Raw genomic sequence first — 25,059 nt, 5'->3', positions numbered from 1 at the left:
TATATTTACAGAGGGCCTTGCTGAGTAGTCTCTGGAAATTTTCAGGCTTTTTTTCCCATCTGAATTTTTGAAATATGCCCACCTAATTGCGAGTAAAAGCAAAACAAGAAAAAAAAAAGGAAAAAGAAAATAAAAGAACACTATCATCTATCCTTCTTAAAAATACTGTGTTTTGCACACAAACATTCATTGCTTTAAGAACATTAAAAAAAATTAAAAACACAGCCTGAAGTGCTTAAAATGTGTATGGACATGGTACAATACATGTATATATACACCCAGGAATGCAAATGCAATGTATATATACACATACAAGCATGTAGTCTCAGGACCTTGATGGAACTGGATATCCCACAGTGTACAACTACTGTACATCCAGTATGAAATGTCCTCTTCCATGGATGTAAGGACAGTCAACACCCCAAACTTCTCAAAAGTCTCTGAAGCCTGAACACCTTCGACCTCCTCAACCTCCGGCCTCCACCCCTGACTCCTTCATGGAGAATGTATCCAACCACAGACAGACTCTTTAAAGGCTCACACAAATGTCTTTGGTGTATGTGTCTATTTTTTAAAGGTACAAAATAATAATAATAATTATAATTATAATAATAAAAATAGCTATTTTGTGTGCTGTAGCAGTTCTTTTAAGCTCACATGAAGTGCAGCTCTTAAACCCCCCCTCACCCCCCCCAAAGAAAATACTTGTTAAATAAGGATTAGACAGGTCAAACACCATTGTAGTGCAAATAGGTAAACGATTAAAAAAAAACGACATTTACAAAATATAGAAATGTTTGGATCCAACAGATGGACAAACATATTCCTTTCAAGTATCTCTCCTTGAAGAAAATAAAAATTAATCAGGTTACTTCCAATACAAAAAAAGTCTCTCTTTTTTGTTCTCTCTCAGGTAAACAGTTTCAAACCTATTAGGTTGCATAGTTCTAAGATCATAAGCACCTTAACGAAATGTACTTGGTATTCTTTTGTTTGTTTTTGTCTTTGATCTTTTTACTCTTCTCATTCTTGGTCTCAATTTTCATTTTCTATGTTGGTTTTGTTGTTGTTGTTGTTGTTTCTTTTTGTCTTGTAAAATGGTGCAGAAAAAAAAGAAAGTGTTGCTGCATTGTGTTGTTTGATCAGAATATGTGTGTGTGTGTGTGTGTGTGTGTGTGTGTGTGTGTGTGCGCGCGCTGATTTACACACAGATCACGTCCCACAGACAGACCTATGACCTGGGTAATTGAGTGGGACTGGCCCTTTCAAACTCATGGCTTTCTAGACGTGATTTGGGTTATGCCAGGCTGCACTACTGCAGACTAGACAAGATTTGGAGGCTCGCAAGGGAAATGCAGGGGTAAGGGGGGGGAGGAGAGGACAATACCCCTTTTAAGCAACTGATGTCATCAGTTTGATTTTGGAAGAAATGAAAGGTATACAAATTCTCCATTTCCCTCCCAATCCCTGTCTCCTTCATTGCTTCATCTCTGAGCCCTGGGCTACGGATTTTTCCCCCCATATCTTCCTTCATCTGTTTCATCAGATTTTTTTTTTTAGTTTATGCTCTTTTTGTGGGTTTTTATGGTAGCTGTTGGGGTCTTTTTTTGTGGTTGGTGGTGGTGGGTTTTGTTGTTGATTTTTATTAGCATTCTATTTTTTTTTCCTGGTTGTTTAACTCAGAAACCTTAAACATGTCTTCATGTTTGCCACTGTCTTCTCTGGACACCTCTGGCTCCCTCTTCCCCCTCCCCAGGCCAGGCCGGGCTGCTTCTGGAAGCTAGGAGCATCCGCACTCCTCCACGATCATGTTCTGGATGTCCTTTTTGATGATGTTCTGCCCGTCGTCGTAGTAGAGCATGGACATGGGTCTCAGCTTGGTGGGCACGCAGCACGACTTGAGGTTGGCGAAGGGGCTGTGGCCCCGCATGCGGTAATGGTTGATGACCGTGGAGTGGAAGGACAGCGAGGAGCCCGAGGTGCCCGCGATGTGGCTGGGGCACTCGCCCTCGCAGTAGTTGGCGTGGTAGCCCGAGGGCGCGATAATCCAGTCGTTCCAGCCGATGTCCTTGAAGCTGACGAAGAACTGCTTCTTGCAGCAGATGTTGACCTTGCCGTCGCACTCCAGGCCCCGACGGCGCCGGCGGTGCGGGTGGTCTTCGGACTGGCGGGCCTGCAGCATGAGGAAGGGCCTGTGCGATTGCTCCTTCTCCTCCTCGGGGCTGCCCTCGCCTCCTCCTCCGTCCTTCCTCTTCCCCTCTCCGTCCTCCTCCTTCTTCTTCTTTTTGCCCAGGAGCACCAGGCTGGCGCCGCTCTCCTGGCACTGCTCGCAGGCAATCCGCACGTCTAGGGAGCTCTTGCCCTGGTCCAGCAAACGCTGGATGCTGCTGGACACCGGGAAAATGTGCCAGGTGCTCTTGCGAGCGTCCACCACCTTCTCCGACAGCAGGAGTTCACTGCGCTCCCCCTTGAAGCCCACCTCCTCGGCCTCATCGCCCGCGTCCACGCTGCCCAGCGGGCGTTTCTGCTGCTGAAACAGGCGGATGGTGACTTTGGTCCTGGTCCTGTTGGCCTTGGGGACTTTCAGGAAGAGCCAGATCTCAGCCCGTTCCACCACCGACAGGTCGCTGCCTTCCTTGGAGATCTCAAAGTGCAGCGTCTTCCGGGCTGTGCCTAGAGAGAGAACACAGCAGAAGAGAACGCAGGGCCGTCTGTTAATGGCAGAGGACTGTGTTTGTTTGGTTTATTTGTTTGTGTTCCCATCACCTCACTAATTCCAGGCAAGCAAGAACCTCTGGTACCAACACCTTAAGTGAGCCTCAGCAAATCACATCCCTGAGAGGCCACTGGATGTGGCCATCCCTGTCCGGCCAGTTGTGACATAATGTTAGATGCTCAAAAAGGAATCATTTCTGACCCGTGAAAGCTCTCTCCAATTCAGACTTCAGTGGCTGAAACAGAAAGTGTCTTTGGGACATAGCTATGCTCTATTTTTTTATATGCCTGCATTTGAACCACAGAATCGAGCGGTTCCAAAAGAGAACTATGAAGTATACAGTATTTCTTTCTTCTCTGACCTGTACAAACAACATTTGCAGACCTTTGTTTGGGGGGAGAAGGAGAAAGAGAGGTTGGCAGGGGTTCGAGTCTGTTGACTGATTTCTTCTTTGCCTCCGTTTTATTTTCTATAACGTAAGAAGAATGGCTCACCTTCCTCTATGTGAAAAAACTTCCTGTAAACTCCTGCAGGTTTTGGAAATATCCTATCCTGTACTTCCGTGTGGACTGCTCTGCTCTGACCCGTCACAGCCCCGCCTCTCTCCTGTCACACTTCCTCTCCATAACTTCCCACAAGGTGGTCTTCCTCCAGTCATCCACTGAGCAGCTAAAGGATACTTTACCCCCAATGGGAGTGGGATCAGGAGACACGCCCCTTGCTGCCTCTCTGTGCCCAGAGCTGCCCCAACTGGGGGCTCTGCCAGAACTGTGCTTGCATTCAACTCCACTCTGACTCTCAGGTAGCCCTGCCTCTCACCTGCAGGGGCCACAGAGGAACACCTACCATTCCCCGCTACCTAGAAGATTCTGCCCCACACCTTCATGGCGCTGACCTCAAATATGGACCACGCTTCCTCTCAAAGCCATCCCTTCTATTTCCTCTCTGACGATCCCCAGATTCGGATACTGGAGGTCTGAAGTCTTTGGCTGTTTCCCTGACATAATTCAGTGATTAACATGGAGTAGGTAATTGCGTTGATTACTGTTTGCAAAATGGAGGCAGCCTTTGCATGGAGTTATATTTAATTAAGAGAGCCACCCCCTACCTCATAATCCCCTCATTTTTGGCTTTTCTATCTTTAGAGCATACCAGGTGAGCTCAAAACTATCTCAAATAGCAACAGCTTCTCACCTAACATAGGTGGGGAAGTTTCTGCTTTGGTACAGGCATCACCCGGGTTCTATCTAAGCCTAACTTTAGAAAGCTGCCTCTTTCTCTTTTCATAGTGAGCACCTATATATTTAATGTGCAGCATCCTTTACTATCAGAAGCAGGTAGCTATGGGCCAGGCAAAGTGAGTAGTAGGCCTTAACTCAGGGCCTCATGCTTTTGCTTAGCTTTCTTGCTCAAGGCTTGGTACTCTACCACTTGAGCCACTCCTTCACTTCTGGACTTTTGCTAGTTAGTTGGAGATAAGAGTCTCACACATTTTTCTGCCCCCCCCAGTGGCTTGGAACCAGGATCCTCAGATCTCAGCCTCCTGAGTAGCTAGGATAACAGGCACCCAGCCCAGACTAGAATTCTTAATTCATCAAATATTTTCCATCTGTCTGGCTAGTACTTGAAGATACAAAGAAACAAGTCCTTTTTCACCTAACTCTAGACTTTGTACTTACAGGTGCAAGTCACAGATCTTGGGTATATGACTAGTACTTACAGGGGGTCTGCTAGTCACAGATTCCAGGGTCTGTGCCTAGTCACAGATCCTGGGCACTGTGCCTAGTACTTACAGGGGGTCTGCTAGTCATAGATCCTGGGTATAATGTCTCAAACTTAACAGGGAGTCTGCTAATCACAGATCCTAGGTACAAATCTGAGAACAATCTTTAAGATGTCCATCTTGGACACCCCGCTCCCCGGGAGAATGTCCTCCCTTGGATGTCTATAGCTGACGGAAATCCAGCCGCACGTATCTGGAGGCCCTGGGATGTTTACGGTACTATAAATTTTAGGCACAGTTTCAAGTTCTCTGCAGCAGAAGGCAGGCTTTCCTGTGCATGGCGCACTGTCGATTCTGTTCTTAATTTAACACACTCCGCACACTATGATGGTGATAGTAGTGGATCCACAAAGACCAGACCAAGAGGGTGGTATGTGGGCCCACGGGGTCCCTGGCATTGCCCTATAAGCCTGCCACCATGACAGCCATGGTGTCTGGGAGCGTTTCCTACTCTGGCCTCACCTCGGGACTCAGGCCAGAGTTGAACTGTATAATCGAGAGGAGTTTATGATTTCATAGAAATCAGAGAGGGGGTAGGGAGTGAGGAAAGCATCCTCCTGTTAAGAAACAGGATAGCTTTGAACAAAGTGAGTCCTACAATGCCTTTTGATAAGAAATGGAGGACTTTTTATTTTGTTGTTTGTTTATGTCTGTTTGCTTATTTTTAACAAAGGGAAAGATTCTGGCAGAATGTCATCATTCTATCAAAGATGGCAGCCAGTGGCAGATTTTAAAGGTGCTGGGATCCAGAAGGTGGAGGCCAGAGGGAAAGGTGAAAGTTCAGTTTCCAACCTAGGCCACAGGCCTGAAGGAGTATGTAGTGGGGTTACATCCCAAAGGGGCACCTTTGCCCTTGCCTTGGCCCTTGCTCGTGCGCCCTTGCCCTGCCCTATCCTGGCTATCGAGAGCAAGCTATCCCCATATTTCCTTCTGTATCTAAGCATAACAACTTGGAAACACTAAAACCACCACACAAGGTGTCACTCTGCAGACTGAGCCAGAGTGGCTGCTGATTTTGAAAAGCCAGAGGGTGCAGGGTTGGGTTTTGCTTTTCTAAGAAAGAGCACCTGAACGTGCTCACATGGGGAAAGAATACAGGCACTGTACCTCCCAGTGTCTAACAGGGGGTTGAGGAAGGGGAACACACTAAGGAACTCCCTAGGAATAAATCCAGAGTTCAGGGTAGGAATGAGGGAGGATTCATGGGAGAACTAAGACTAGAACAAGTAACACTCTGCATGCAAACGGCTACTGGAGGACCAGCAAGGTGGAAGTCCTGGGCCGCAGTCCCACAGCCTGCACAACTGCCAGCCCCTCATTTCCCAGGATTCTAATGCGAGCTCTAGCCCCACCCCTTCTCCACCAGCAGCTGTACTCCGAGGCAAATGATTTAGTGTTCCTGACAGAGGATTGTACAAAAACAGCACTCATTAGAGGGGGCTCAAGCTGTCAGGTGCTGTTACATTAAGATCAGAGAGTCATCCGAAAACGACTCTCAGGCTGGTCTGGTTGGTCATTAATGGGCTGGCATGACCGGTGTGTGGTGGGCCAGTCCCGAGTCTGATGTATGCATCTCTGTAATGATCTGGACCAAAAGCCAGTTCATTGTGTCTGCCTGCTTTCTCTCTCCCCCATATTTCCGACATTTGGATTTTCCCCTTGCTAATTGACATTCCTGTCGCCTCCTTCTCTCGCTGTCCATTTCTGGAACTGCTGTTTGTACATTGCATGATATTTTATCAGGGGGTGGGGGGGGGGATAAAACTGAGATCCACTTTCACGAAAGTGCTGTTGTCTTACTGCTCAGAAGGACAGGGGCAAGAGAGAGATTCAAGTCTTCCTAATGTCTACCTCATGTGCAGGTACATTTTATTTACAAGTTCTATTGTATTCTTATTTAAGCAGTGCATATCTATCTATATTTTCTTTCATCGTAGAAGTGGCTGGGGAGAACGAGGTGGGTGAAAGCTACCATGGAAATAGTGGTTATCAGGGCTGTCGGTTTCAGAAATATATTACAATCTTCAAATTTCCTGGAGATTAAAAAAAAATCTAATAATAACTAGTCCATTGATTCTCTGCCCTGGGAATGGCACACCGCAATATTATTGTCAGGGTACCCCATGCTGGGGCTCTCCAGGTATCACCATTTGCAAAATGGAAGAGGTTCAGGATCAATTTCTAATCCGTCTCAGATTTGATTTCAATATCAAGTGCTCTGAAATCCTGACATGGAATTCTTCCCAGAATTCTGCAAGAGCAAGAAGGATCACAGTGGGCACTGGTGTGGACTAGGGTTTTGAGCTACGCAGAGAGCACTGCTTTCTTCCCAAACCTTCCATTACCTAGTTAGTCTCTGATGGTATTCTTTTTACCCCTTGGCTATTGTTTTTCCTTCTTAAGGTCCTCTGCCCCCTTGCTCAAGGCTTTCCATGAGCAAGACGTGTATCACAGCCTGCTCTGCCTGAGTAATTGACTCAGACAATCCCACGCGCACTCACCTGGGTGATAATAGTGCATGCATCACCTAAACCCCTGTGAGTCCAGCAGACTCACACCAGAGAGAGAGAAATGGTACCAAGAAATACAAAATTTAGAGATTTGGGACTTTGAGGGGGGATACATTTGCAATGTCATCTAGTGGGAATATTGGACGGAGGGAAGGTTGTCCAAGCTGGAAAGAAAGGTCATTTTCTTTTGCTTTCAGACTTTTTCCATAACTCAATCTTGTAAGATATGCCAAGGGTTAAGCAGCCAAGCCCCCAGTAGCTCTCATCCCCTACATTAAGATGCAAATGCTACTCAACACCTCAAAGATCAGTATTTCAGATTTTCTGGTATAGACAGATCTCCCCCCACACCTCTCCCCTCTCTCCCTCCCTTCCTCCCCTCTCTCTCTTTCTCTTTCTCTCTCTCTCCCCCTAGTGAAATTAGCAATGCTCTTGTACAGTGTTTTGATTTGATTGGGTTGAGTTTTTCTTGCCAGGGTCCTGGTAAAAGCAAGCTGTCCTTTGCTATCTATATACGTCATAACTATGGCTCTTTGTCAATGTGGAAAGTTGGGCTGTACGCTTAAGCTTACTACAGAAGCAGAGGGGGGCAGGAAGCCTTGCTGTAAAAAATGCATCTGTGACTTTAATTCTCCATCCGCCATCATGATGATACAGTCAATGGTGGCAGCAAACACTGCCATGCACTGTGTGAGTGTGTGTGTGTGTGTGTGAGAGAGAGAGAGAGAGACAGAGAGAGAGAGACAGAGAGAGAGAGACAGAGACAGAGACAGAGAGAGAGAGAGAGAGAAAGAGAGCAGCTTCCAGAAGCTTCTGCAAAAGGTAGCAAGGCAGGTCTTTAATAATACCGACCTACAGTAAAGGATCTTGCCCACAGTAGAACTACAGCTTGCATTATAAAAATTATCTTAGTTATTTTTCTTTTAAAAATGTTTAGCCTTAAAACCTCTCCTTAGGATCCATTATTGAATTTTTGTAAAGGTCCAGCTACATGCTTTACCCACACCTCTTTTGATTAAAAAGGTTAATTATATTAACTAACCTTGGGGAAGGGTCTCAACTTCAACAAACAAACAAAAATATAGAATCATTTCTCAAGCAAGACCCACCCCACAGTATTTCACAGATTTCTTGAAAGTTCCTGAGAACTTTTACACTTTTGATTTGAGACCTAGCTAGGAATCAGTCTAGTATGAAAATTTCTGAACTATAGCTATGAGAGCAGGCTCCAGTAATTTTTTTTAAGCAGAAGAGGAGCCAAGATAAATATGTATTTTTTATGCGAAGTGCCTGGGAAGATAGAACTCCAGTTCTTCAAACATGAAAATGGCATTTCTACCCTGATATATCCACCAACTCCACGACAGTATACATGCTTCTTTCATAATGATCATGATAATAATAATAACAAAAACCTAGCAGTCTCTTTCCCCATCTTCCCTCCTGCACTATTTCTCTCCACACCCTCTCTTTAGAAACAACCCACCCTCCATAGCCGAACTCCACGCTCCTACCAAGCATTAAACACATAGTCTTTAAAAAAAAATTCTCCCTGTTCAAAGTCATTTGTCATTGTGTCACTGGGGAACTGTGTTGATAAGGCAGGCAAACTATACAACAGAATCAAGGGAGATAGAAGATGGGGTGGTTTTGGTTGTTTTTGTTATGTTTTTAAACCCAGGCAATCGTAATATGGAGACACTCAAATCTGTATTTCTGATGATTCACAGTCACATTTCGCTGCTTTGTTTGATTTTGAAATTTCACCCCTCTCCCTTCCATAGAACTCTGGAATGTTTGCGTAGATCCTCATCCACACTCCCTGCTTCCTAGCCTTCCTTCTTATGTGATGTATTGCAAGTACTCCTGGGTCTCACATCCCATAAAAATCCTAACTTTTGAGAAGGATGGGGAGGGCGAGCAGGAAGTAAGTGATCATCACTAAGGGTAGGGAGCTGCAGAGTGGGGCTGGGAATAGGCACCATCGCCTTTCCCAGATTTTGTGCCACACAGCAAAACTCTTTGGAATGCGCCCTCTTGTGGCCAATTTTTACCCATCATTCAGAGAATGTATGTGCAAAGCCCCTTAAAGGTTGAGTGAGGGGCAATTCCCCGGCAAGTTCAGGAGACAGCTGGGGAATGGAGCTGTGAACGTCAATGACACCTTGAGAGGGTCTTTCTTTGGGGGTAGGGGGAAACAGTTACTTAACCAGGCAAGTCTTCCTAGACTCTCCTATAGCAGTGCGCATTTCTAACTCAAATCTTCTGTACAAATTATCCTCCAAGAGGGGAGATTTATGAGTCGCTTTCAGCAACAACTAAGCTAGGGGAGCATTATCTATTTTTTGCATATTTGCCTTTCTTTCTTGATCCTTTCTAGAATAAGAACCATCACTTGCTAAGTTAGTTATGAGAATAAGAATGAGATACGGCAGCTGGGGCGGACTGGGCAATATACTGTTATTGTACCCCGATTGCTCAGCTACTAAAAGAACGTAAAAGTCAAAACAAGATCAAATAAAATACATCAGCCAAGAAGGCCTAGGACTTTAATTTCACTGATAATTAAAGTCATCGTGGATTCGGCTTCACTCACCTTACTACCTTTCCTTTGAGGACAGGACTCGGTATAAATGTTAAGGATTTGGACTGGCCATTTATGATGATCAAACTAACCTTGGGGGAGAAATGTGAGGTGATATCTATAGAATAGAAAAGCACTTTTTATTTGTGGGAATACATTTCAGAGAGTCTTAGAATGATGAGTCCTCGCTGCTTAGCCAGTAATAACTCAGTGTCTCAACTTCTCAAAGTTGGGGGGCTTTCTACATAAGCACAATAGGACACACATTCAGGTCAAAGGTTTCAAGACTTTTTCACTTTTGTATTTCTCTCACTGTGACACTGTGATGGCAATGGATTTGTTAGATTTATTCAGCAGTCAAGTAGAGAGAAGGCCAAATTAAGTATCAGCTAAGGGAGGAATGAATCTTCAGGTGGGAAGGCCCGGTCTAGTGTATGCTCACGGTTAACATTTATTCTATGTTGTGCAAATAGTTACAAAGAAGAGAAAAATGCATGCCCTTTTTCTGTCTCCAAAGACCTTGACTTTTCACATAGTTGGAATGTTACTAAAGTTGAATTATTCTAAAAGCCACAGATAGATCTTTGCTATTCACTTTAGTATAATCACTGTAGTTATTTAGATGGCAAGTGCATTTCCTGGGTAGGTGAAGCCAATGGCAAAGTGCTTGCCTGGTGTTCTTCTAGGAGACTGTCATGAAAGGGATGAACTGATACCGATTCAACTTGAAATTGACCTGTGCAACTTCTCAGAGGAGAGAAATTAAGTAATTACAATAAATCCCTCCAAAAACTCCAAAGTGAAGGTGCTCCACTAGGAGTAGACTTCCAGCACAGACGCTTGGCTGCAGACAACTTGCAAGCCAATCAATCACTTTAAAAAAAATAACTCATTTTTTCTCATGGGGGCCACAAAACTAACAAGACCCCCTGTAAGTGCCAAGAAGCCTGGCACTGAGGAGAAGGTCATAGGTAAGACAGAATGTACACGGTCTAATTCTCCCTGCCAAGTCTCTAAGTGCCAAGAGAATGCTTTTCTATACCAACCCAGGACATTGGAAGGAAGGACATCTTGCCAGTGTCCACGGCATGCTTAAAAGTGGTCAGAGGCACAGATCTATTTAGCACAGGATCACTTAAAACCCGTTGACCAGGACTGCATAGGAAGCCAGCCTAGGTGAGAGTTGCTGTACAAAACCAACCACCTTTCTCTTGTCCAGGGAGGAACAGAATCTCTGGCCCAATGTTCTAAGTTCTTCCCGATCTCTCTGCCGCGAAAGACTGAGGAAAACTAGGTGAGCAACTTGAAAACTCCAGCTTCCCATTTTCCCTCCATAAGCTCCAAGAGATCAGGTCACAAGGGGTAGGGCAGGGGGTCGCCTCCAGTTACAGCATCCTTTCTTTCCAGGATTAAGGATAGAAAGTCTTTCCCTAAACCAGAGACACTTGTAGGGAGGGAGCTAATTTGGAGAGCCAACTGTCTGTCCGCTCCTCCCCCATTAAATAAAAGGATATCCAGGTCTTATGAACATGGTTTTCATGAAAACAATTTCTGAGTCAACAGGTTTTCAGGATTGGAAATTCTGAATGTTGCCTTGTTTATAGCACTGTGGCAAACTTTGAAACAAAATGCTGCGTAGTCCTAGCACATACTTTCCCAGCCATATGCTTTGCCTACCCCCCCAAAAAAAAATTCCATGATATTCTTTTCAAATGGGCCTGGCAAAAGATCTGGTTCTTTAGCCTGGCATTACCACGGCGGGCATAATGATGGAGGTATCATCTATTATTATCATATTATTAACACATCTGCTTGCCTAGCGGGCTTGGGCTAGTTTGCAGGCAGGGAGATGTCTGAGCCCCCAGCCCCTAAGAAGTAGAAACATAGAAACAGAGTGGCTACCCATCCATGACCCATACTTCTGGCAGGTCCTTTCTCCTCTGCAACAGGTTACTGTGGTCCTGAGCCAATGGTTCGAATGTACTTCTAACAGCTCTTCCTCTTCAGCACTGAGGGAGAGCGGAGCAGAGTTATCTAAGAGTGTTTTGTCAAGGTTGCATTCCTTGGCAGAGTCTTTAGTAACTTTACAAAACATCAAAAGTTAGGATTTGTGGAGGGAGAGGCTCTTGGGGCTTTTGATTGTTGTTGTTATTATTATTATTATTCAGAAAAGCAAAGTCAGCTTCTCCAAAGTGCCTCCTGCTTGGATGTTTACCACCCTCCCAGTATCTCCCTGCTGCCTAGTTTGTACTGTGAACACACAGATAACTAGAAAGGTAAAATGACTGTCCCCAGTAATGCCCTGATCTCCCAATGCCCTGCCTTGGTCTCTGGCCAGGAACCGAGGTGAGATCGTTACTGGGGAAGGGTTGTTTTAAGAAAGGGAGTTTCTCTGTGCCCTTCAGCTCGTTCAGTGGCAGGCGCTAGCTCTCTTCTCTCTCTCTCTCTCTCTCTCTCTCTCTCTCTCTCTCTCTCTCTCTCTCTCTCTCTCTCTCTCTCTCTCTCTCTCTCTCTCTCTCTCTCTCTCCCTCTCTCCCTCTCCCTCTCCCTCTCTCTCTCTCCCTCTCCCTCTCTCTCCCTCTCTCTCCCCCTGTCTCCCCTTCTCCCTCTCTCTTCCCAACCTTCCAGTAGAAACTTCGGATGGGGTTCCTCCTCCAAGGGGAGCTACTTCACCCCCTGGCCCTCCCCACCCCCCCCCTCAGTGCCTGGAAATGCCCAACTTTCACCCAACCACTCAGATCCGGTTCCCAGGGCCAGGGACACCCTCCCCACCCGCCGCCCCGAAACCCTCTGCCTACCAGCTCCAGACTGACCCCAGAGCCGGCCTGCCTGCCCCGCTTCGGCTGTGACAGGCTGAGCCTCAGCCGCAGGGGGTGCGGATCCGGGTGCTGGGGACCAGGGTCTCTGCCTGCCCGCCGGGACCCCCGCCATCGCCCGCCCTCCCGGAGCCTCCTAACCCCCGGCAGACATCCCCCGGCCCGGGCTGCCGGGCTGCGGGGGGGAAGGCGAGGGTCCCGGCCCCCTCCCCGCCCTCGCGGCCGGCCGGTGCCCGCACCCACCTGACTCGGCGAAGGTGATGACCTCGGAGGTCTGCTCCATGAGTTCATTCATCTCCGCCCGGCGCCCGATGTCGTCCTCGATCTCCACGTACCCGTTCTCGCCCACTTTGCCCACATGCAGTTTGCGGATGGCGTTCAGGAGCGCCGCCTTGGGCACCGGCTGGCTCACATCGGGTCTCTTCTTCAAGTGGAGCATATTGAGAATGTGCCTCTTGACGGCTTCCACCATCTCGGGCTGGGCGCTGGGTAGATCCTTGGGGAGGGAGGCCAGCGCGCAGGACGGGCAGTCGGGGTTTGCACCATGGCCCCCGGAGCCGGGGGTCGGAGAACTCCTCACTATAATCCAGCAACTTGCCAACAGAAATCCTCGCAGCCAGAGCAAGGGCATCCTGCCGGCCGAAGTTGTCGTGGGGCCGTCCAAGGCCCTGCGTCCCACTCACCTCCGCGCGAGGGTGGGGATTGTTATCTGGGGTTGGGTTTTTTTCCCCTCTGTCTCTCTCTCTCTTTTTCTCTCTCTCTCTTTCTCCCTCCCTCTGTCCTCTCCTCCTCCTCTCTCTCCTTCTCCTCTTCGGCAAATTCTCTGGAAGAAGAAGCAAAAAGTTTTCTGTGAAGTTGTCTTTGCAGGTTCCCTCTCTGAGCGCAGCCACTGCTGTCCGGTTGCGCCTGTCAGAGAGCAGAGTTCTGACTGTCTCCGAGTAAAAGAGAAGGAGGGAGGGAGGGAGGGAGGGAAGGAGGGAGGGAGAGAAGGAGGGAGGGAGGGAGGGAAGGAGGGAGGGAGGGAGAGACAGGGTGGGGGGGAACAGAGACAGGGAGAGAATGGGAGGGAGAGAGACAAGGAGAGGGAGAGAGAAGAGAGAGGGAAAGGGGGAAGGGAGAGGGGAGGAGAGGGGAGAGAGAGAGAGAGAGAGGGGAGAGAGAGAGAGAGAGAGAGAGAGAGAGAGAGAGAGAGAGAGAGAGAGAGAGAGAGAGAGAGAGAGAGAGAGAGAGGATTGGCCCCAAGTGAGTGAGTGAGCACAGAGGGAGGGAGTTTGTCGGTGAGTAAAGCGTTGATGGGAGGGAGGGAGAGAGGGAGGGAGGGAGGGAGGGAGGGAGGGGGAGGGACAGGCGGTTTTCTGACAGTCTGCCTTCCTTCTGCTCCTAGCTGCCTCTCAAACACCTCTCATCAAATACCACCAGTCTCCTGAGTTCCAAGTTCCCCTCTACAATAAATCCTCCACGTTTGCCTCACTTCTGCAGCTTGGGAGATTGCTTTTGCTTTTGCTTTCTCTCCCAGCCCTCTGGCTTTACCTTCTTCCTTGTTTGTTGGGGGGGGGGGGGGACAGTGCTGGTACACAAACACACCAAACGCTGCCCTGTCTCCCTGTGTGCCTGCCCCCATTAGCTTAGTTCACCGGGCCAGGCTAGCCTCTGCCCTTGTCTGGGGGCGAAGGGGGCCCTGGAGGGAGGAGGAGACAGACAGGTGGGTGGAGAGGGGTGCACAGGTAGCTGGAGTTGGGGTCCCACACTTCCTCCCGGCAGAGTTGGGACTGGGGGCCAGCTGATTTCTCTGCTTGCTGGAATGTGGAAACTTTCCTTTGCCCCCCATTCATTCCTATTGAAATGCTCAAGGTAGTCTATGCAGGGCTGGCATCTGAGCTGGAGCAGGCAACTCAGAAGAACTTTTGCTGGGGATCCTACAATATATTCTACTTTTCTCAGCTTAGTGGTAGCTCAGCAAGATATTAAAATATCTATGAGACCAGAAGCCATCTAATTCTACAAGTTCCAGTTACAAAAGGAGGTGATTTTCCTTCTCCTGTTCACTGCCCATTCTGTAACACACACACACACACACACACACACACACACACACACACACACATACACACACACACACACACACACACACACGATAACCTACCATTGCTTGCCCCCAGATAAATGATCACAGATAAAATACAAAATTCATCTCCCACATTCTTTCATGAAAAGAGTGTACTCTTACGACTTGAGTAACTGGCCCTATGGGAAAAGACTCTAAACTACATTGTCAAATTATTTGTCTCTGTCATGTGATCGTTTGCTAGCTTGCACCCCTCCTTTGCTTTCCAGAGCCCCAAGTTCAACACAGCTTGCTTAACTGATTTCTTTCTCCCTCAGAGATTTTTAAAAAAAGAATGGATTTTAGTATTCATCAAACAAGAAAAATGTGCAATTTTTAAACAATGCTTTTCTAAAGCTTTTTGAGAAAAGAATTCCTTAACTCCCCTCTGTTTTTTTCTCCTATTTTATTACTTGCATCATCTTGCAGAAGTATCTTTAATGGTGGGGAAGGGGTTCCATCTGTGAGGGCTTCCTTGTCTCTGTTTCTTTCTCATACATAAACCCTCTTAGTTGGAGATACAGGCCGTTTCTAGGCAGTAGGCTCCTAGCATTTTATTCCAACTATGCAGTTTAGACAGGAAAGAGTTAATATGTATCATTACTACAAACCCCTATGAGATGTGAGTACAAGGGAGGAGAGAGACAGACAGACAGACAAAGAATTGTGGCACTGAGTTAGAATTACAATTTGGTCAGGTAGCAATGCTTTTTTCAATTCCTATCTCCTGTCTCCTTTGGAAAAAAAAATCAAAAGTAAAAAAAGTGACTATATGGCACACTTTGTTACAAGTGTTGGCTCCTGGAACATCACATTATTCAGCTATTCCTGATAACACTGTCCACTTGATCATCACAGGGAAAGGATAGAGCAAGTATTTACATCCTAATGGTTTAGTAAAGTATCTCCAAGCTAACAACATCAAGTCACCTCTTGAGGAGGTACAGACACAGAATCCCAAAGCATTCTGTTGACTAATTTAAGTTTTTACAAGGCAGTCTGAAATAGAAGGAAAAGTTTCCCGACTCTAAACAACTCAAGAGCCCTCATAGTAGCATCTGGATAAAAGCAACTTATCAATATTTGGATTGTCTCCGCATGTGAGTATGTGTGTGTTCCCTAGATTTGCTATTTGGCAAATGGAACTCTTAAAAATAGCTTTCTTTCTGGCATATGTATTTGTATATATGTGCTGAGAGAGTTGTATAAACACATAATCTATTCGCATGCTCTAGGACCATTAAAAAATCAAAATCCACAGTATTAACCTGCTGGAATAAGAGGAAAAAAATATTTTAACAAATCACAAATGCCCCCCTGGAAGTCTGCATAAGTTGGAAAAGTACTTCTTCTAGCCATAAGCAAGAATGAAAAAGCATTACCTCTCCTGAGCCCTCTGGTTCACCCGGCCAGCTCTGGTGTCATGTGGTGAGAGCTGTGGGAGTTCTTCATGGCCTTGGCACTGGCAAGTTTTATACTGTACTACTTATTTGTACCCTCACACATTTGTACCTTTCAAAAGAGAAGGGCTGGGCTTTGCTTGGGATTGGCTGAATTCCCTGTGACATCACTGGATGACTCGTTCCGTGGGGTGAGACATTTCATAACTTATTATCTAATGGAAATCCCTTTTGGCTTTTGAGACACTGAATGGCCCACTGACACCTCTGGCTGTGATGAGTCTATCTTTTACTAAAAGAAGTAAATAAATACATGTAATTAATTACTTTTTAAAAATTGCAGTGCAACAGTTAGAGCTCTAAGAGTGTCCAACTTGTACTTTCTAACCAGTCATGCAGGGGTACTTGAGTTGTTTTATGTCCTTGCAGAAAACGTGTGATTTCATGAACTTGCCTTCTATTGACAAAGTTATTTGACAGTTTCCTTTTTTCTTATAGTGGAAAGAGAATTCCTAATGTGCTTTAGAGGGGTTCTAATTTTGTTATTATTTTTAATAAGCTATTTCACTGAGAAAGAAATCAGCAAATATGTATCCCCCATACCACAATGACGCGCCCACCATCGTGGCCCTTTTATATTCCAACTGGAAATTGAATGGCTCCTTTATAAATCATTTATTACCAAGAACCTGGGAAATAGTCACTGTCTGCCAGGGAACACTCTACATGATATGCCCAGCAATTTAGAATCCCATCCTAAGTTACTAAAAAATACTATCATTGTTGTTGTTATCATCTTTTATGAAACCATAACTTCAAGTCATAGGATTTCTAAATTGTTAGAGATACCACATGATTAGTGAAAAAAGAAAAATAATAAGTGAACATTTGGGGGGGGGTAATCTTAGGTTGGGAGGGGTAGGGACACTGGCCAGTCTTAGGAGGATCACCAGGTGGTAAGGAATCCTTAGACAAGCTGATAGAAGAAGGGTGGTTTGAAAGAAGATAGATAGATAGATAGATAGATAGATAGATAGATAGATAGATAGATAGATAATCTGAAGCCAGCTGAGCCAGCTTCTCAGGACAAGTTGGGTGAAATGTGCAAATGTTAGAAGCTAATGGAAGCCATACCACAGATAGGTTGTTTTGTAGGCAGGATTTAACATGCATAAAATAAACTTTTCACTGTGCCCACAAGCAAACTAGAGAGGCTCTGGGCTCCTCATATGTGTGGTTGGAGCAGATTCCATTTTGGACAGCAGAACCTGGGGCTGTTAGGGTCTCTCTGGACTAGATAGAGAGGAAGTGGGGGGGCTGGTTGTTGGGAGGCCCAGGGGGAGGCCAGGGCCAGATCTGGTCACCGGGTTGGCCTGGCCAGGAATGGCCGCTGACCTCGAAGCCCGTCCCTCTGTTCAGAACTGCAGGACCTCAGACACCAGACCAGAAAGGCACTTTCTCACTTCAGGGTGGCCATCTACGCCCATGGCTCCCTGCCTGAGGCATGAACTTTGGGGACCCCCAAAGTAAAGGGGGGGTGACACGGAACAAGCCTCAACCAGACCCCAGTCTCTTCTTCTCTGCACACGGATACTTGGGGCTCAGTGGTCCCATCCACAAAATGGGACCCAGGAGACTGAACTTGGGTGCTGGGTGCCGGGCAGGGTCAGGGCCCTGATGCCAGGGCCCCCACACTGGAGCCTCTGACCCCGTGCTGACCCTCGCCCCCAGCCTGGATGGATGGAGCCTAGGGCTGACCCCCCACCCCACCCCCCAGAGGGCTGCAGCTCGGGCTGGGGGGGGGGGAATGTGTGGAAGGGGAGAGATGATGGGGTAGTTAGAGGAAGTAGGTGAATAAAATAGCTTCTGTGGAATATTCTGGAATGGGAGTTTGCTCTTCCCTCCCCCGCTGCTGTATTTCGGGGGGGGGGGGTTGGTGGTGGTGGAGGGGGGGGATCCCAGTGTGAGCAGATCCAATTCCAGCTCCTGACAAGACCCTCCCCTCCCCCCCACACACACACCCCGCTTCTGCTTCCTGGGACTCGGTTTCCCTGGCACTTCGGGCCCCCTCCCCGGGCGCCCCTCCCCCGGGCCCTGCGGGTCCCCTCTGCGCTCCGGCTACCGTACCTTGAGCAGCACCTGCTGGCAGTTCCCGCGGATCACGCCGGACGCGCGGCTCCAGCCCAGCTCGCGGGGTGCCCGGCTGGGGAGTCGGGGCCAAACCCGTTCGCCTCTATTTTTACCCTGACCACCAGCCAGGGCAAGTTCTGTCAAGAGCAGCTCTCCATTCTTTTCCTTTTTCTTTCTTTTTAATTTTTTTGGTTTCCCCCTTTTGGCAGCTAAAGAATTCAGGGAGGGAGGCAGGGGAAATATAAAGATGAATATGGAGAGAGAGAATGACTGTGGACTGGGGGGAAGCTGGGGGGAATCTCTGTCTACACCCAGCTCCTGGAAGCACAGCACGGGTCTGGGACTTGCAGTGAGGAGGGCGGGCGGGCTCCCTGGCGAACAGAGAGACCAGTGGCGGAGCGCTCGCGCAGCGTACCCGCAAAACTGCGCCTTGGCGAGCGAGCGCGCGGAGGCTCCACCGCACTGGCAGAGGGGCCACGGCGGCCACCACGTTATTCACCTAGCGGAGGCGGGCTGAGTAACGGGCTACTTCACAAAGCACCCCACTACAAGCTTGGAGATTTTTGTTTCTTTTTTTCCTCCCCCCCCCTCTCTCTCTCTCTCTCTCTCTCTCTCTCTCTCTCTCTCTCTCTCTCTCTCTCTCTCTTGCAGGGTTCTGTGGTCGCCTGGAGGAGCCACCACTAGCAGCTTGCTGCTAGCAGGAAGATAGCCCGGGAGAGGGAAAACTGGTACCTTATTTTACTGTAATTGCATAAAAAAAAAAAGAAGAAGAAGAACGATGTGCCAGAGATTTATATTTAGAAGTTGTATGTTTCTACTTTTATGTAAATGGAGCAATTAGGGCCTGTCTTGCTTCTTGTGCCTCGCTGGGGGGGGGGGGGGGTGGAGCTGGGTGTTTTTTGATCACAATTAGTGAGCTGGTCAAAAAAACAAAGTTCGTTTGAGGATAAGAGCACAATTGTGCACTAGGGGAGGGGCGCTGGGGTGCGGAGAGGGGCGTTGGGAGCCCGGCCTGTGGCTCTGGGGGGGGAGTGGGGGGGCACCTGCCCCCTGGGACATCCTTAAGCTTCATCCAGGGTCTTCCCAGGCCCCAAGCTGGGCCCTAGGCAAAGTTGGCATAAATCGAGAAGGAAGAATGTGCACTTCTCTAGCAAGCCCCAAGTCTTTGGGCAGACATCCAGGCTATTCATTGGTCTCTTGCGACAAGGCGACAGGCCTAGGACAAGGCCGGGAGACATTTTCACCAGGGCTCCCTTAGTTGAGCTGCTACTGGTGCAGGTCCTTGTGATTCAGGGAAAATCTCAAGCCAAGAAGGACAGTTGCCTGGGCTCAGGGAGGGCAGGGGTGAGGGAGATCCACAGGAGTGGGGATGGGCCGGCCCAGGCTGCCCTCAGACATTCTTTCCTATGAAAAAAAATCCTGTTTGCAAAGAAGTATGATCTTTTTTTTGGGGGGGGGGGGGAAGGGAGGCTCATCTCATCTGGGAAACTGAGTCTAAACTATGAGTCTAAAGAGAAAGTTAAAAATTAAAAACCAAACCAAAAAGATCTCAAGAGGTGCTCTGAGTAGGTGAGCGTTATTCTAGGCTCAGGCAGGAATACCAGGCCAGCTCCGTGGTACTGGGTGACTCGCCCCAGTGGCAGATCTGATCCAGAAGCCGTGGGCAGGAAATGTCTCTGCAGTAGACTCCAGCCGGTGACTAAGACACTCATCAGACCAGAGAAGGGGAATATGGCAGCAGCTGGCCTGCCTACTTCTTGGACAGCTCAAGCCGACTGCACATAACTCCAGCCAACCATTAGGTAGAAAGATGGACTGCACAGGTTTAATTAAAGTGAGGAGCGGTTTGGCTATTAAGTGGAATCAGCGAAGAGAGGCCAATCTTCCAATGCCACAGAAATTCATGGACAGCAGTAAGGTGAGATTGAAATAGTGCATCCCCCACTCCATCTTGCTTAAACCTTCTAGTTTCCTCAGAATCAAGTTCACCAGAATCACCCACCAGGCCTCATGGTCCATAAAAGGACCAGTTTTCAGATGATTAGAAGTGGCTGGACAGGAAATCCACAAGCTACCAACTAAACCCATGAGGGAACATAAAACAGAAGGAAATCTACTAAAGACATGGTTGTCCTTCATTCCCGAGCAGACACGATCCGTGGTACCCTGTCCCTAATCCCCAAGGGACATATGACCATGGTTAAGGCATTTGGGGGTGGGAGGGTGTGCTACAGCTGAGATGTGGGTGCTACTGGCATCTGGCAAAGACCAGAGAGATTATTAAATACCCTTGAGTGCACAGGACAGACTGCCCACTGGAGAAACTGTCCAATAATTGAGAATTTTTGATATAGAGTTATCATTTAGAGTTTCACTGAATTCCTTTCCCCATCATCCTCCAAGAGGACTTGGAAATCCAAGCTGTAATATTGAAAAACGATTCCAATTATGCAATTATGCTCCATTTCTGGCTTTTTGGGTGGTGAATTGGAAATGAGAATTTCATGGACTTTCCAGCATAGGCTGGCCTTCAACCAGGATCCTCAGATCTCAGCTTCCTAAGTAGCTATGATGACAGGCATAAGCATAGCCAAACCTGGCTAAAGATTCCAGGGGTGTGTGTGTGTGTGTGTGTGTGTGTGTGTGTGTGTGTGTGTGTGTGTGTGTGTGTGGTGTGTGCGCATGTGCACATGTGTGTGCACATGTGTGTGCGCATGTGCGCATGTGTTTTCAGACAATATATTTTGAGTTGGCCCTTTGGTCTTAACCAAAGGAAGAATCTGGGTGTTCAGGAACAAAATGAGATTGTGCTGGCCTAGACCCAAGTTTTTAGGAAGCACCAGACTCAGGAACAAGAGGAAGTGCACAAAGAATCAGTTTCTCCATTTTAGCAATTCAGCATCCAATAAATCTATGCAACAGAGGATTTCCCTTGAGTAAATTTATAGAAAGATATAAAGATATGTCTTTCCCCTAACAACAACAAACAACAACAACAAAAACATAGGATGTAGCTTGATTTTATTTGTTAAGTACATTAGGGAAATAACACCCAATCAATATCCAAAGAGGTAAAGAGGAATTCGTTAAATCCTGATGTGATGTGAGAGTCGCCAAGCCACCTCTGCCAGGTGCTGCTTTTCTGGAAAGATTGGGGAAACTATTATGAAGGAAAACAGTAATAATCATAGTTAATAATAATAAGCAAATGCTGGTGAAAGTCACAGGAAGGAATTGCCTGAAAAAGAGCTGTTTTCCTAGGGAATGATGTGGGGATCAGCCTCTTGCTCCTGGCGTAGCCCTGGATGAGCTGGGGATGTAGAAATGAGAAGGAAGGTCACAAGTCATTTTAGGTTGAACAGAGCTTCAAGGTGAATGTCTTAAGGCACACTGATGCCCTGTTATCTCCTCCAATATATGAATCACAGTCTTCCCCTGTCTCCCCTCCCCCTGTTCTGGCCCCCCAGGTAAATGATCATTTCCAAACGCCAGGCCTCAATCAACTTCTGATTCAGAAGTGCCTGGATTTCTTCCCAAGAACTAAGCACTGAATATATCAGAAGAAGAAGAAGAAGAAGAAGAAGAAGAAGAAGAAGAAGAAGAAGAAGAAGGAGAAGGAGAAGGAGAAGGAGAAGGAGAAGGAGAAGGAGAAGGAGAAGGAGAAGGAGAAGGAGAAGGAGAAGGAGAAGGAGAAGGAGAAGGAGAAGGAGAAGGAAGAAGAAATCACTGGCAACTTCTATAGAAAAAAAACCCACTTGAACTCACACTGAAGAAATGCCCCTCTCTGAGTCCTCCCTGACCTCCTGACACTGCCACAGTGTTTGTCCTGCACTCAACACAGAAACACGTGCTGCAGTAACCCAGCACCCTTGTCCCCTACCCCATGATTAAAATATATTCCCATAGAAGCATATCATAGACTGTCAAAATTACTCTCCTCACCTGGATCCTCTCAAGAGAGTAATAAGTTCCATGGTGCTGAGTTGAGACACAGAAGGTTAGCATAAGGATTCCATTGAACTGATAAGAAAGCAGAGGCCTTGATTCTAATCCAGTTTGGCTTATCCACAAAGATAACCCCAAGGCCAGTTCCCAAATCAGAGCTCTGTGGGGCAAAAGCCAGTAGGAAAGCCAGGAGCCTTCCTGTGTGTAATTCTTTTTTTAATCGGTGAGTTACTGCTCCCCTCACGTCCTGGTTAAGTCCAAAGGTTCTGCCCTCTATGGGAACAACTCCCTGGCACATCCAGACCAGAACAACCTGAAGCCACTGTCCCTGGGCACCGGGACTCCATGGACCTAATCCACAGCTCACTCTGGTAACAGTTCAGAGCTCATCATAAATATTACCAGCCTCCCCCACCCCATCTCCTCCACACTCGACTTTAAGAAGGCCAAGTTTCCGAAGGTAAAACTAGAAGCAAGACTTTTTTGGTTTTTTGTGGGTTGTGGGGCTTGAACTTAGTGACTGGGCCCTGTCTCTGAGCTCTTTTGCTCAAGGCTAGTGCTCTACCACTTTGAGCCACAGCATCACTTCTGGTTATGGAGTGATTCATTGGAGATAAGAGTCTCATGGGGACTTTTCTGCGTGGACTGGCTTTGAATCACAATCCTCAGATCTCAGCCTCCTGAGTAGCTAGGATCACAGGCATGAGCCACCAGTGCCTAGCTGGAAGCAGGATGTCTGTCTGGTCTCAGTTGGGAAGATTGGAGGGAAGGAAATAAACAAGGGAGTTGCAGAAGTCTTATCTCACTTGTGATGGATTAATGAAACAAGGGCATAAAGTCGTTTTGGCCAACTCCAATGTCATGTAGCCATCGGATGCAAATAATTCAAATAGTGCTTCCTATAGAAAAAGGGCTCCGCCCCCTCCCCAGAAGTTCTTCAACTTTCAAGGAGCTTTTGTTTTATTAAATGCTGTTAGCTTTGTGTTAGTCACAGGGAGGAAAAAAATGCCCACATACACACGCACGACTAAATGTAGTCAAGTTTGCTCAGCTGCTCTGACGTCACCACTGCCTACTTGGAGTAAGCTTACTGTAATAACCCCTTTTATTAATCATAGGCTAGGAAAGCAAAGGACTGGCTAACTCATGCTCCAATTCACTCAGCTGTATTCTAACATTTCTTAAGTGTCATATGAAAGTGACTGCCACTTCACACTTTCCCCCTCAGAACAATCATCCCTGACCTTCAGACAAGAAGAAGAAGAAGAAGAAGAAGAAGAAGAAGAAGAAGAAGAAGAAGAAGAAGAAGAAGAAGAAGAAGAAGAAGAAGAAGAAGAAGAAGAAGAAGAAGAAGAAGAAGAAGAAGACGACGACGACGACGACGACGACGACGACGACGACGACGACCACCCAATGCAAACATACTCTTCTCTTCAGGTGGAGGTATAGAAGGGCCACATGTCACTAAGGGACCTTGTTCCAGGAAGCAATGTCCTCCTCAGAACTGCTTCGTCCAGGGTTTTAGGGAGGCATACTCTAGAACACTAGCATGTTGAATGAGTTGGAGAAGACAGCCAGCCTAAGGAAAACCTTGATAGCACAGACCACAGTAGACACTTGGGCCTGTACAGAAGACCCAAGCTCTAAACATCTGGGCTCTGAAACTTAAAATACCGTTTGGTGACATAGTAAATGGCTATAAGGCCTGGCGCTGGTTGCTCACATCTGTAATCCTAGCTACTCAGGAGGCTGAGATCTGAGGATCATGGTTTGAAGCCAGTGCAGGCTTCAGACTCTTATCTCCAATGAATCACTCAAAAACCTGAAGTGGATCTGTGGCCCAAGTGGTAGCACACTAGCTTTGGGCACAAAGAGGCTCAGAGACAGCACCCAGGCCTTGACTTCAAGTCCCACAACAACAACAACAACATCAGCAAAAAGTTTGTAAGAACCAGTGGAGATGTTGTAGATATAGACTACCAGGATTCAAATTCAAGAGTTACCAGCTTCAAAGTAGAGAAGATATTGGGCAAAAATGGCTATTGCATGCAGTTGCTTACTTCTCCTGATTTCAGTCCAGGCCAATAATAATCTACCTCCTTCTCAGACAGGATTGCTATGAGACATGAATGGCTTGATGTGTTTCAGGCATACAGAAATATTACATATAGTAAATTTTGATCACTTTTTTTTCTTCTTCATGAAAAGCTTTTCTGGCTGAATGGAAACATCTGTGTACAAACTTCTGCTATAGAACATTGGGGAAAATGGGCAAATATTCTTTGAACAGCCATCAAGTCAGATTGATAGAAGGAAAACGCACTTGTATGCTTTGCTTTGTCACTGGCTTAAAAGTTACAAGTCAATTCACCTCATGCTGGTCCAACTTCCCAGCCACTATTGTTTGTTCCATAAAAACTAAGTTGGGTGTTGGTGGCTCATGCCTGTAATTCTGGCTACTCAGGAGGCTGAGATCTGAAGACCCCAGTGTGAAGCTAAGTCTAAGCAGAAAAATCTGAGGGATTCTTATCTCCAATTCACCACCAAAAAGTCAGAAGTGGAGTTGTGGCTCAACTGGTAGAGCACCAGCCTTGATTGAAAAAGCCAAGTGAGAGTGAACACGGCTTTGAGTTCAAGCCCCAATACCATCACACAAATAAGAACTTGTAAAACTAAGACAGAAATGTCGTCAAAACTGAAAGAAAACATTAGCTCAAAGATGTTCCCTCTCTCTCTCTCTCTCTCTCTCTCTCTCTCTCTCTCTCTCTCTCTCTCTCTCTCTCTCTCTCTCTCTCTCTCTCTCTCATTTTCTTTCTTTTGACCAGTAAAACTATCAGGATGGCACTGGTGTGGCCTGGTATTCTTGCTTACTCACTTAGGAAAAACAGAACTGTTCTCTATAGATTGAGCTACACTTCATCCTTTGAAACCAGTATCCTAGTGATGTTTGCTGATGCCATGTTCATAGGTATCTACCATCCTGGTCTCCTATTTACAGTACCATCCTGAGAGTATTTAAAGGACTGGGGGGAGGGGAGAGGATCAAGCTTACTTAGGTGACTGAGAGTCAT

General features: G+C 46.9%; 1 protein-coding gene across 2 annotated transcripts; it reads right to left on the bottom strand.

Moving 5' to 3' along the window:
* Positions 1-713: 713 nt before the first annotated feature.
* Positions 714-18,130, bottom strand: Inhba (inhibin subunit beta A). 2 transcript variants are annotated; one of them, XM_069998292.1, is made up of 3 exons: positions 18,041-18,130; positions 12,653-13,232; positions 714-2,673 (listed from the first exon to the last, which is right to left on the bottom strand). In XM_069998292.1, the coding sequence occupies exons 2-3, from the start codon at positions 13,038-13,040 to the stop codon at positions 1,781-1,783; spliced, it is 1,281 nt and encodes a 426-aa protein (XP_069854393.1). In that variant the 5' UTR covers positions 13,041-13,232; positions 18,041-18,130; the 3' UTR covers positions 714-1,780. The 2 variants fall into 2 exon arrangements, with proteins under 2 accessions (XP_069854393.1, XP_069854382.1); XM_069998281.1 differs by lacking the exon at positions 18,041-18,130 and adding an exon at positions 15,896-15,973.
* Positions 18,131-25,059: the final 6,929 nt, after the last annotated feature.

This window comes from Dipodomys merriami, unplaced genomic scaffold (assembly GCF_024711535.1).
Source record: "Dipodomys merriami isolate MVZ:Mamm:240054 unplaced genomic scaffold, mDipMer1.0.p SCAF_104, whole genome shotgun sequence".
Lineage (NCBI taxonomy): Eukaryota > Metazoa > Chordata > Mammalia > Rodentia > Heteromyidae > Dipodomys > Dipodomys merriami.
Note: the sequence above shows the minus strand (reverse complement) of the source record. Positions and strands in the feature narration are given on the sequence as shown.

Coding starts and splice junctions, on each gene's coding strand:
- Inhba (XM_069998292.1), bottom strand. CDS start 13,040: ATGCCCTTGCTCTGGCTGCGAGGATTTCTGTTGGCAAGTTGCTGGATT. Junction 2,674..12,652: donor CATCACCTTCGCCGAGTCAG/GTGGGTGCGGGC, acceptor TTCTCTCTCTAG/GCACAGCCCGGAAGACGCTG.